Source organism: Ursus arctos, unplaced genomic scaffold (assembly GCF_023065955.2).
Source record: "Ursus arctos isolate Adak ecotype North America unplaced genomic scaffold, UrsArc2.0 scaffold_5, whole genome shotgun sequence".
NCBI classification, from domain to species: Eukaryota; Metazoa; Chordata; class Mammalia; order Carnivora; family Ursidae; genus Ursus; species Ursus arctos.
In genome coordinates this window covers 49669304-49682552 of record NW_026623067.1, presented here as the reverse complement: position 1 = coordinate 49682552, position 13249 = coordinate 49669304, and the positions used below count along the sequence as shown (strand labels likewise).

General features: G+C 43.7%; 1 protein-coding gene across 1 annotated transcript in view; it reads right to left on the bottom strand.

Annotated features, from left to right (window-relative positions):
- ZSWIM6 (zinc finger SWIM-type containing 6) overlaps positions 1-12534 on the bottom strand; it is a 184426-nt gene extending 171892 nt beyond the window's left edge. The window contains exon 1 of the mRNA XM_048220736.2: positions 11842-12534. Coding sequence (XP_048076693.1) covers positions 11842-12502 — 661 coding nt within the window. The 5' untranslated portion in view covers positions 12503-12534. The remainder of the gene's footprint in view (positions 1-11841) is intronic.
- Between the last annotated feature and the right edge of the window lie 715 nt (positions 12535-13249).

Below are 13249 nucleotides of genomic sequence, written 5' to 3'. Positions count from 1 at the left end.
GAGATCCATGAAAACAGCAAGGAAACTGCTCGCAAGTTCCAATAAGGAACGTCATTTGAGCACTTTGCTTATAAGGACTCTAAACAGCACTAGTCAAACTACCTTTGGGCTTTGGTTTTAATCAAGCTGACCTGGTAGTGACATCATTTACATGACTCACCCAAATAAAATCTAAATTACATTAAGGGTCCAGAACATAGTCACTTACCTACTAACATCCAGTAGATTACAATGTTCTATGAATCATATTAAATTATATCAATAGATTATATATCTATCTGTCTATATAGATGAACACCCATCTAGAAGAAACATATACAGACAGATCAATGGATATTTTTCCAAGACACCTTTGGAATAACTACTATACCCACTAACTGCAGAAAGACACCAAATGGCACAATTACTACACTATGTTAGAGCTGAACGTACTTGATAATCTATACCCAAGACATTTTGATTGTATTTCCTAACGAAATTTTTATTTTCACCCTAAGTAAAAAAATAAATAAAATATTCTCAGCTCAGCAACAGCAAGCTGCCCAATTTGCTCTTATCCAAAATGTAACCACCTTGTTTTAAGATGCAAAAATGTAGGAGTGCCTGGGTGGCTCAGCCGTGAAGAGTCTGCCTTCGGCTCAGGTCACGATCCCAGGGTCCTGGGATGGAGGCCCACACTAGGCTCCCCGCTCAGCAGGAAGCTTGCTTCTCCCTCTCCCACTCTCCCTGCTTGTGTTCCTTCTCTCGCTGTGTCTTTGTCAAATAAATAAAATCTTAAAAAAATAATTTTTTTAAAGATGCAAAAATGTAAATAAACTCTATAACATCTGCCTTCTCTAAGCTATTAGACCAGAAATTTACCTTTCACTAAATCCCTCAGCTAAACTTTCTTATTCCACAAGTGAATTCAGCTGAATTCAACCAGTAACTACCTTCAAGACAAAGTGAAGAAAAAAAAAATCAATTTGATTCTATTTCTAGTTATTTTGGCCAATTATTTTGTGCTACCTTAAGAAGGACATCAGATCAATGCACTAACTAAATGTTATCCTGCCATTCAACAGATCTAAGTATACTACACCACTACTCATTGAATAAGTGAATACCCATCAGCCTGGTTCTATCCATATTCAGTGTAGTCCATGGTATGCTGAAAATCATCCCTAACACAACTCTGTGTTATTCTTTCCACTGTGGAAAGAATATACACAATGTTCTTACCGAAGTCCCTTCCAAAGATACAGATTCACACTCCAACATTCTTTTTACTTTTTCCAAAAAACATTCAAGAACAAATACAATGCACTTTTCATTTGGAGCGCATCTAGAAATCAAGTAAGTACTGAAATTCACATGAGCAGCCGAAAAGTTTAAAACTCACTCTGCAAATAAAATCCACATAATACTGGCTGTAGAATATACAGAATCTAGACCCAGATACTGATATTCCAAATACCTAGCTGCTCCCTACAAAAATAAATAGTAAGCTTTTGGGGGGAAGAGAGACATATTCCTACAGCATTAACCAAACCTAACCACACACAACCGTGTTAGCTAAGGGAACACTGACAACTGTAGAAAAAACAGTACAAGTGTTTTTTAAAAATGTCTGATGACACCTGTAATTATATAAACCAATTCAGACTCTACAACTTCAACAGCAATGGCAATTTTAAAAGATGCCCAAGGCATAGTAAATAAGTCTGGCAAACTTCACACTGCTTGGTGCCACCACAAAACCAAAATTACTGAGCAGGATGGAAGTGTGATCTGATAAGGCAATTCTTAAATCTTTCTCCCATCTAACATAGTTACAGTAGTATGATGACCACTATCAAAAATCAATCCTTTCTAAAAATAAACATGTACATCCCATTTCAAAATAGAAGAGGTAAGTAGAGTATCATAGTTGAGAATATGTCTGATCTCTGAAAATTACATTAGTCAGATAACTGAAAAGTTAGGTTTCTGACATTTGCCAGCAGTCCCACAACGTGCTGGCCCTGTGCCATCATGGCCTGGTGCCAGCCTGATGCAGGGCCAGGCTAAAAATAGCAGCCAAGCAGCAGCTGGAACACAGGTCCTTGTGACCTCAGCTTTATTTCCCTAAATCAAGGGAGGCTGGAGGGAGGAGACAACTGCAGGCAAAGAAGGGAACAGAATAAGCTCTTGGCTAGTATTTCCTACCTCTTCAGGATTTCTTCCCTTTTCCCTACCACTCCCTCTCCCTCCTACTCCCCACTCCCTCCACTCCATTCCCCCACACTCAAAAAAGGAAGAGAAAAAAAGGGCAGTGAGGCAAGGAGAGCAAGAAAGAAGACAGTGGAACGCTAAAGAAGGCTGGGTTCAGAGGCTCCTCCACCTCCTATCCTCAAGTCTCACTTGATTCTACCATCATCACAAAGCAGCCATTGGTCATTTCAGTCCTCAGCTTTACCATGGTCTACAGGAAGTAGAAGGAAAAAATCACACAGGTGACTGGCAGGGAAGGGGAGGCCTAAAAGATGGTGCGAAGAGTATAAAATCCTAAGTGCTCAAGAAGCATAAAGAGTGCTAAAAAAACAAAGTCCTAAAGAAAGAGAGCAAACGTATAAAAAAAGGTCCTCACTGGGGGCGCCTGGGTGGCACAGCGGTTAAGCGCCTGCGTTAAGCGCCTGCCTTCGGCTCAGGGCGTGATCCTGGCGTTCTGGGATCGAGCCCCAGAGCCCCACGTCAGGCTCCTCCACTAGGAGCCTGCTTCTTCCTCTCCCACTCCCCCTGCTTGTGCTCCCCCTCTCGCTGGCTGTCTCTCTCTCTGTCAAATAAATAAATAAAATCTTAAAAAAAAAAAAAAAAGGTCCTCACTCATCACATATACCAATTAGATTACAAATTTTTGGTATTTGAGTTTTAGGGGTTTATTTTATGACAAATATTTATAAAAGCCATGACCATCTTCTCTGTAGAAATGTGTTAATATAAAGCAGTGGCAGAAACAAAGGTTGAGCGTAACCAAATACAGTGCTGCCTTCAACCTCCACAGGCCTTCACCAAGAAAGATCAATGCAACACTAGAAGGAGAGGCTCCAGGCTCTGCCCATTATACTGGAATTATAAAATATCTATACTTCATTTATACAAATGCTGGTCACTGTCAGCAAATATTTTAACAGGTACGATGTGGCACATATAGCATTCGAAATTATACTGATCTAATTAAGTAAGAGAACTTACATCTTGCTTCTGTGGACTCACTCTACATGCTATCTTCCTATGCATGTTTTCTGTATAATATCTTCCATCATTAAAGATCTGACACCAATTAACAATGAAAAATGCATTAAGTAAACAGAGAGACTGTTAAATACGGCAGGATCAGGCAGTGAGTCACCTGAATTTTAAGCACATTAATTCACTAAATGAGCTTCCAATTTATCTGATCAGCTTATTCGGTTAGTAAGAGTTTAAATGTACTGATAGGTCCTACTGCATCCTTCAAATTAACATCTTTTCCAATACGCTCTCTCCTCAAAAAATATTAAATCTTTTTACCAGCAACAAGAAACAGTATGATTTTTAATCATAACGCTTACGAGGGGCCTTAAAATGAAATATATAGTTTCTTAAATACACCTTGAGAGACTACCTTTGCTTCATATATATCACATTTAGATCTAGCCTAAAAGTCTTTCCTCTTTCAAAAGTTAAAAATGTCCAATGGAAGATGATCAAAATCACCTCACAACCATCTTCCAAAGCTGAAATTCATTCATAAAAGGAATTTTTGAAATGCAGTGTTTCAAGTCAAATTTTAAAATATATGTTAAAATTATAGCTGTGATCACAATTTAAAATTCTGGATACTATGAAAATCACTCTAGAAAGCAGAAAGACTATAAATGTGAAGATGAACCTTCTGGAGTAGTTAATGATGACACATCATGGATACTGCCCATGTACCAGCCTGTGTGACTAGGCAAAAGCCACTTTCATTTTTTTCCTATGCTTTGGTTTCCCCATCTGTAAAATGAAGATGATAAAAGTACCTACCTCACAGGACTGTGAAGAAATACAAAGTGCTTGGAGCAGTACCTGACATAAGGTTAAGGCTATGAAAGTGTTAACTACTCTTATACTTACTATTAGTATTAGTAGATATTGCAACAGTAGTATTACAGAGGCTCACTGTAAATCATGCTCAGCTCAGGCAAGAAAAGCCCCCAATCATACAAGAGGTCTTTCAGAGTTGGAGAGATTACCAAAGTTTTGAGATCATATCAATTACATGAAAAACCCTATATACATCTAGCGGCTACGTAAATACTATCTACTGGCATAAGGGTAGGGTACACTGACAAAAACATTGAAAAACTTACAAAAGCAGGTCAAACATAGACACAACTGGTTTTCATAAATATACTAAATTCAGAGCAATCAAATTTCTTACTGGGTATTAACTTCTGTTGTTCCTCATTAGCATTTCTTTACTACATAGATGTACAAGTGTAGGAGTACATTCATCTGTGTTCACATGGCTGTTAAGATAGTTTCATACAGTTAACACTCGTGATTAACTTTTTCAAAACTTTAATCTCATCTTAGAACCTCTACAATTTCCAAATATCTACAAATATTTCACATACCACGTATTTAGCATGCTAGAATCACTGCTTAACTGAAGCCACCAGATTTTGGCCTGCTACTAAAAAGCTGTAAAATACTTTACAACATTCAATAAAATGTTATCCAAATAATCTCTCTAGTCATTCTACATTCAAGAATATGCCTGTCCCGGGGCGCCTGGCTAGCTCAGTCAGTGGACCATGCACAGCTATTGATCTCAGGGTTGTGGGTTCGAGCCCTACATTGGGTACGGAGATTGCTTAAAAATAAAATCTTTTAAAAAATAACAATAATAATAATGTTTGTGCTGGGGCACCTTGCTGCTTCAGTCAGTGGAGCAGGCAACTCTTGATGTCGGGTTGTGGGTTCAAGTCCCACAATGGGTATGGAGATAACTTACAAATAAAAAACCTTAAAAAAAAAGGGGGGGGGGGAACATGTTTGTCCTGAGTTCTGGAGTTTTGTAAAACTTACCAAACAATCCCAGCAAAGTAAGAGGCAGCCTGAATCGTGGAAAAACAGAAATTCAAGGTTTAATTTTGCAATTTACTATCCCTCGCTGGACAAATTACTCAACATGTCTGGGCCTCAGCTCTACAAGTAGATAACGACTATCATCCGAAAGCATTCTGTAAAAACAGCTTCTCATCTGGTAGCATATTTTAAGAAGAAACAGCACACTGCATCTGTACACAAGGGTCACTGGAATATGCTTTGGGTAATGATACTCAAATGACACCTGGGTTCATCTCCTTTTGTGCTCACTTGTGAACATCAAATTAGTTACAAATACATAAATAAATACATGTAAATATATACAATACATATTAACTGACACCAAACTAATTATCACTTAGGAATCGCACAAATATAGAACACTTAGCATATCCTTAGCAACAGAGTTCACTTATTATTTGCTGAAAGTCAATCTTTAAATTTCACATGAAAACCAAATTTTGCACTGCATTCTCTCTAAAGCTCGCTTTAGCTACCTTTTCTAAATGAGAAAAATAAAGGAAGCATCCTATTTTTAAAGAACTGAAAACCATGTGCAAAGCATATTCTTAGCAAAACACAGGGCACTGAAGGCAAAAACTGGAAAGATACTCAGGTTTTTAGAACAAATCTAACCAACATACTTTATTTTTGAGACTCGGGCTAGGACTGAGAAACTAGAGTCTATTTCCATGGGGCAAGGCTATGTAATATTTTTCGCCAAATTACCATGTGGTACTGATTCTCAAAAGGAAATGGAGAGTCTTTCCATCCATTTCAAGAAGGAAACAGTTTATGTTTTCTAATTTACAGTAATCCCCAAACATTTACATATGTCAAAAAATTAATAAACCAAGAAAATTAAATTAGGCTTTCTGATTGTGAGAAGCACTGTTCTTGAAATTATATCACAGTAATTTGAAAGATAACTAAAAATGGTTTTGTGGGTTCCATGTAGTTTATTATCACTTTAAAAATAGTTGCCTATAATCTGTGTTGTTCCTAAGATGTTTATAACTTACCTATAATCTTCTTTCTTTTTTGGATATTTGTCCTCTTAAATATAACAGCTGGAGGTCAACAGCAGTTCAAGTTTAATGACTGCCGCTATAAAAATTTGTAACACCACAGAGTTCGTTTTATCTTATGTATGTATAACTAAGCTTCTTAAAGGTACCAAATTCATTTTGAATTACTGAAGAAAACTGGTTTTCTAAGATAAAAATATAGAGAATGTAAGCATGTGGAATTACTACAGATCCAATCATGTAGTTTTTAAAAGGGGCAGCTTTCTTAAAAGACAACATCAGTATTCCTCCACTGCCATCCTGTTCACTGAACACGTTACCAGCTGAAACCAAACATTATTAACTAAACCTTTAATATGAGTGTGACCAGAAAAGATATACTGGTTTCTGTCTTTCCAAATTAAACATTCAGAGTTAGAATTGATGGCAATTGATTATCCATTGTAAAAACAAAAGAGGTCCAGGATAAACATCTTAAAAATCGGCTAAGACATACTTAAGACAATAATGACTTGAGTTGTTCAATTAATTGCAATAATTCTTCTATTAAGGCATCCTGATCCTTCTAAAAGAAAAAGCATCAAGGATGAAATTCAACCGTACAGTTTAAAATAATGGGGATGGCCTTTTCCTCTTCAACCCAAAGGTATAATCAGAATACAACTATAGGGCAAGAAATTAAAGACTGAAGCAAGAGTAAAGATGTTTCCTTAACTGAAATCTGCAATTCACCTTCCAGTATTACTGAAATCTTTTGGCTACAAAAAGTTTTGTTTCCTGAACACTTTAGATTTCCTCACTGGACCAATACCAGCCATCAGAGAACTAAGTATTACAACAAATTCCAAGATTTTCTCGCCTAAAATTGAAATTCTAACTTTCCACAGAAGAATGCTGAGCACACTTGAGGTATGCAGATACTTTCAAAAATCAACAACTGTAAGCAAATCAAACATTTCAACTGGCACAGAATTAAAAAACACATATGCAACTATAGTTTCAGAATTTTTCCTTTTGTATACTTCTTCACTAATCAACAGGCAAGAAACTTACAGGATCTGATTTTAAACCATTCTATACTATCACTTTACTCTAGAAAATGCTTTCACTGAAATTACTATCACCAATAAACAAAACACCCAATTCTGAAAGTGCATCTAGCATCACATCTTTACTAACAATCTCCGGTCTATAAAGAAAATCAAAACACTCAAAGAAATACCAACAAGTTCGCCTTAAATACATTAAGTGATTAAAAATTTTATCCATCCTAATTCTAAAAAAGATTCCCCTTTACTGCCTTGCCACCCACTAAAACAAGAAATTTTAAGTTATGAATCTGAAAAGACCATAATAATGTGTTTACCAAAGCGTTAATAGAGTTCTGGACAATATTTTCTCCCAAAAGTTTCCACCAAAACAAAACAAACAAAAAAAAAGCGCAACTCCTTTTAAAACTTATCTCCTTCCTGCCCATACCAAACACAAGACCCCAGTTTTGTTTAAACACCTTTTGCTTTTAAAATGATTAGTCACAAATAAGGAAGCTTGTCTGTTTCAAAACAAAACTGAATGCACATCAATCTTCAGAAAGGGAACACATGTACCCCAAAATAAAAAATATAAACTAATTAAAAAACACAAGAATAATTTTTCTAAAATTTTATTACAAAAATAGATGCTTCTTTTTCTACTTTGAAGAAAAATCTGACCGTAACATAATCGTAATATGAAAAGTAAAGTTACTTCCAAAACTTTGCCCATCCATTTGACTGCCCTTCTCTAAAGATATCCACTATTCAATGGTTGCTTGTATAGCCGTCCAGACATTTTTATACATCTGTAAGTAAAGTCTATCTTTTTTGTTTTAAATAGAAATTACAGCCTACTGTATGAACAGATGACTTGTTTTTAAATGAATATTCTGGTCACTTTTTTTTGTCATTATATGTATTTCTCTCCGTCACTCTTTTTCATGGTTGCATAGAATTCCTTTGAGGTACTTCTTAACCACTGCCCTTCTGATGGAAATTTCCATTGACTCCAGCTTTTCAGTATTACAAATCATACTGCAATGAGCACTACTCACTGTACAGAACATCTCTGTGCACTAATATCAATATAACTGTAAGAGAAATTTCTAGAAATGACACAAAAAAGACTGAGGCAAGCAGCTGGAGAGGCAGCATCTTCTCCCATCTCCTCACCCAATTCTGGGTACTATCTACCCATCCTTTTTGTCTTCACCAATGTGGCAGATGAACATGGCATGTCACCTTCACTTGTGTCTCCTTATGTAAAACTGAAGACAAATTTATTAATCATTTGCATTTCTTTGTGAAAGGTGTTGTCCATTTTTTAACTTACTCATCTTTCTCTTTGTTATTTTTTAAACTAATTTTTCAGAGTTCTCTGTTATCCTCCAACATGCTGCACATATTTGCCTCAGTTAGCTAATAACTTACCATGTTTTCAGTCCTACAGAAATTTTCAGGTTTTTTTATCTAATTTGTTTGTCTTTTGAGTTGCCTTTATAATTTGAGCTCCAGATCATACTAGGAAAGCTCTTTGCCAGGCAAAATTTGGGGGAAATTTTTTTACGTGACTTCTAAAATTACTTCAATGATGTCAATATTAACATACAAGTACCCTCAGCAATGGCTCCCTTCTAATAAAGCATTATTTAATAAAAATAAGCCAACCATACTTTCTCTAAAATCTCCTATAATCAACTGATGGATAGCTCTGCACCAATTAAATACCATTTACAACCACTACTTCAAAGGCTTAATTTTTTTCCTTTAAATTTCTTCTTAAAATAGGAGTTGAAAAATAACGAACAAGTATGTTTAATTTCTGGGAAGTCCCAATTCTCTCACCCTCAATCCTTAAATAATCTTCAACAGCATCAATATAAGATGAAGTCCAAAAACTAGACTTTACCTAATGCATCTATAATTGAGTCACCTCTACAAAAGTCAGTGAATACTTCCTGTACAAACAAACTTGTAATTTTGCAATACCAGAAAATTGCTTATGGTCCTATCGTGGTATCATGTTCTTTTTCATTTCAGGTTCTAAAGCTAAAACGACTCTACCTCAGCTTATAAAATTATAAAATAAGCCTCTTGCGTTAGTACACCAATTCAACCCACCAACTGAAGCTAAATTAGATGGTTAATCTAGCCATTCTCTCCATTATCCATCGAGAACAAAAATCCTGGTCCTAAGTTTTCTAACTCACAGTGCCAGCTGCCAGGCGTTTAACAGCCTTCCATCTCATAAGCTGACTGGCACAACAAGTAATACAACTTGGAAGTTAAGGAAACTGGCAAAACTCAGAGCGGAAAAAAGAATATTTTCCACAATTTGTACAGCACTTGTTTAGCACGTATGTAAGTGTTTCCGAAAGGGTGGTCAACTCTTCAAACTATGCAAGAACCATCACACTGCTTCACATCAACCACTGCCAACTCCATTCAGTGGCCTCCTTCCCCTTTGGGGACTATTCAAAAAGTTACTATTTTCTTTTACAACTCACCCAGGCCTCTTCACTGATGAAAGCAGGCAAAGCCCACGCTGTGTGTCTGTCTCCGGGAGAAGATTGCATCTTTTATTTATCGCCCCTTGGCTTTATTTTCACAGTGAATTCCTGGCTTAAATGTAATCAGCCAAGAAACCCTCCCTATGTGCTCTCCTGTCATTCCTCATTGCTTGCAAGCAGAGTCAAGCATAGAAGGGGGGAAAAAAACCACTCAACATTGCCAGCCAAGCCATAAAAATTCCCAAACTCTAGTCTGGTTATACTAAGAAACCATGGATGTACTTCAATCCATTTCAACCCAGCAGGAAATAAGGGGGAAGTGGGGGTTGGGGAAAGAGGTATAACTTTAAAGAATGCTAATTAGATTTTTTTTTAAAGAAGAATGGAAAGCCCCAAAAGTTAAACCCCTTCTAGAAATAAGGAAAAGGTACAGAACCTAGAAAAGACAACACTGGGGGCTGCCTTTGGAAATAAATGACCAAGAAGAAAATCACGTCTGCAGATTGCATTAGAATTCAAATTAACCAGAGAGGATTAAAGAAATCTTCATTCTCTTTTGGGGCCCCTATCCAGACCCCCACTCGACTCCCAAAGAGAAGGATAAAAAGAAAGGATGAAAAGATGAAAAATCACAGTGATGTCTCCCTATTCATTAGGTACCATGCTCACCACCACAACACTATTTAAAAGTAGACAGCAATACGGGAAGGGGGGACAGAAATATGCCGTTTGCAGTCAGGAGAAAAATACGGGGAGAAGGGAGTTTCATAATAGCATTGTTCTTTTCAGTCCAGCCCAAACATACCCATCCTACGGCTGAAAAAGATATCTGGCCAGAAAAAAAAACACTGGAGGTAGAGAGCGAAGACAGGGAAAGCTTTTAAACTCGGTTTTTGAGAAAACTCTCATGGTCTGTCAGAGAAAGGACGGCTGTGCGGCTTTAAATCACAAGTCCTTCTCTCGCCTTTGTCAAATATCTTCTACTTTACAAGCTCTGAAAAGAAATAAAGAGACTCTTTTGTTTGGGTCCCCCTTTTCGGAGGGTGACAGAAAACTGAAAGGGGCACAAATAAACCTGAAAATGAGAACAAAGTGCGGGGTCGCGCCCGGCTGCCAGGCGGCCGCGCCTGGAGGGACACTGCGCGGCCGCGGAGCCTCTCCGCCTCGCGCTCCTGCCGCCGCCGGCTGCGAGCGCAAAGCCCGTAACTGCTCCCTGCGGCTCGCCCCGCGCATGGCCACCGGCCACCCAGCGCTAACCAAACTCCGGCGGCAGGGGCCCCGGGCACCGCCGCGCCCGGCAGGAAAGGGAAGCGCCAGCCGCTCCTTCCCGGGCTCGCGCCCATCGACTCAGGAACGCCCTCGGGGGGAGAGAGGTCTCGGTGGAGAAGGGGTCCGGCCCGCCGCCCCCTCCCTCCCGCGCTGCTCCTAGGCAGGGGAGGCGCGGGGAATTAAACAGACATTTAAATCCCGGGGCCGCCGGCGGAGCTCGCCCGGGCCAGACCAGACGCCGCAACGACTCCGGAGAGCGCCGCGGCCGCCAGCCCGTCGGAGCCCCGAGAGGAGCGGCAGCAGAGTGGCATTAAAATGTAGTCCCCACCCCTCCAATAGAGGGGGCGGGGAGGGGGAGAGAGGAGAAGAAAGAGGAGCGAGCGGCAGACAAGGGGAGAGGGCAGGGAGAGCGCAGAGTGCGGCCGGGCCGCCGGCTCGGCCCCGGCCGGCATTGTCTGTGCGGCCCGCGCCCCCTCCCCCGCCCCGCACGGCCCCGCCACACACACCCTCCGCCAGAGCCCGGCCGTCCGCCTGCGCCTTTGTCCACAACCACCCCCCAAAAGGGCGAGCAGCCCTCCGGGACGTGCTCCCCGGGAGGAGGGCGGGGTGCTGAGCGGGCCGGGGGCACCCGACAACCCACCCCAGCAACCCCGCCGCGGGGCGAGTCCTGCTGATTCATTTCCCACTCGCGCTGGCCCGTCCGGGGAGACGGAGGCGGGGAGGGGCGAGGAGGAAATGGGCGCTCCGCTCCGGAGGACGGTCCGGGGCGGTGAGGGCACCAAGCGGGGGTGCGGACGCACGGCAGGCTGAGGGGCTGCCCGGAGGAGAGGGGGCGGGCGCCCCCCCGAGGGACTGACGGACGGACGGACGGACAGACGGCTCCACGGCTGCCCCGTGACTCACCGACTTGCAGGACGTTGTCGACGCAGCCGCTCTCCAGCAGCGCGATGCCCCGGCGGAAGGGCAGCCGTGTCTCGTCGCCGCCGTCTGCCGCCCCAGCGGCCCCCACCGACGGGGCCCCGGCCCCGGCGGCGGCGGCGGCGGCGGCGGCAGCGGCGGCGGCGGCGGCCGAGGTGGCGGCCGGCGAGGACGAGGAGCCGCCGCCGCCCGCGCCGCCCGCGCCGCCGCCCGCGCTGCTGGGGCCGCCGCTGTCGTCGCCGGGGCCGCCCGCGGCGCCGCCGCCGGTGTTGAAGGACGAGTACATGCAGATCTCCCGCTCGCTGCGGGGAAAGGACCAGTAAACGATGCGGCGCTGCACCGGCTCCGGGATGCGCTCGAAGCGCTCCTCCACGCGCTGGAACGGCCACTTCTCCGCCACCTTGCGCGCCGCGATGTCCAGCAGCGACTCCGGGCTCTGGGTCTTGCCCGGCGGCAGCAACCCCAGCGCCGCGCCGCCCCCACACGCCGCCGCAGCCGCGCTGCCCGCCCGCTGGCCCGGCCGACAGGCAGAGCTGTAGCCGCCACCCGCTCCTCCACCGCCACTACTGCCCCCGCCGCCACCGCCGCCGCCTGGCCGGCAGCAGAGCCGTTTCGCGGGAGGAGGCTGCTGTCCGCGCTCCGCCATGACCGCGCCGCTTCTAACCCGACAGCGGAAGTGCCGGGACCCTATAAACGGCACAAGGAAGCGCGACACGCACACGCCGCGGCGACGCCACGCTGCCATCTAGGGCCAGCCGCTCCTTGTACGGGCACAAGAGGCGGGGCTTCCTCCATGACGTCGGAGTTGAGGCGGGGCACCGATAGGGGGACCTAGGGCCAGGGGCGGGGACTATGCAAATCGCTGAGCTGAAACATAAATAGAGCACTCCGCGGACACAGGGGTAGCGGGGGTGGCGAGGTTGGGTGCCCGATGGGTTGTGAGAATGTCAGGCTGCTGTGACGCGGGGGGCGGGGTTCAGGCGGGGTTCCCGCGGGAGGGGACGGACCGCCGGGCCGGGCCTAAGGTGGGTGGGTCTCTGTGCCCCCTGCCAACTCAACTTCCCCCTCCAATTCCGTGTTTCCCTTTGATGTCCGGCAAGTGAGGACGCGTCTCGTGGGTCGAAACGCGGAGAGAAGGGAAGATGGGGGGATGAACTCGGGGAAGGGTCCGGGCTAAATGGGGGGCGGGGCCCGCGAGCCAATGCCCCACCCCCCCGTCAGAGCCTGGCCGCCCGGGGAAAAGCCTCTGGGCGGAGGAGGCGCTTTCAAAACAAAGAAATGCGGCGTGGAACCTGGGGGACGGGGGTGGAGAGGAAGGCGGAGGAGGTGCGGCCGAGGCAGCCCGGCTGCCCGCTTCCCCTAAAGTCAGCCCAGGGGAACTCCCCCCACCCCC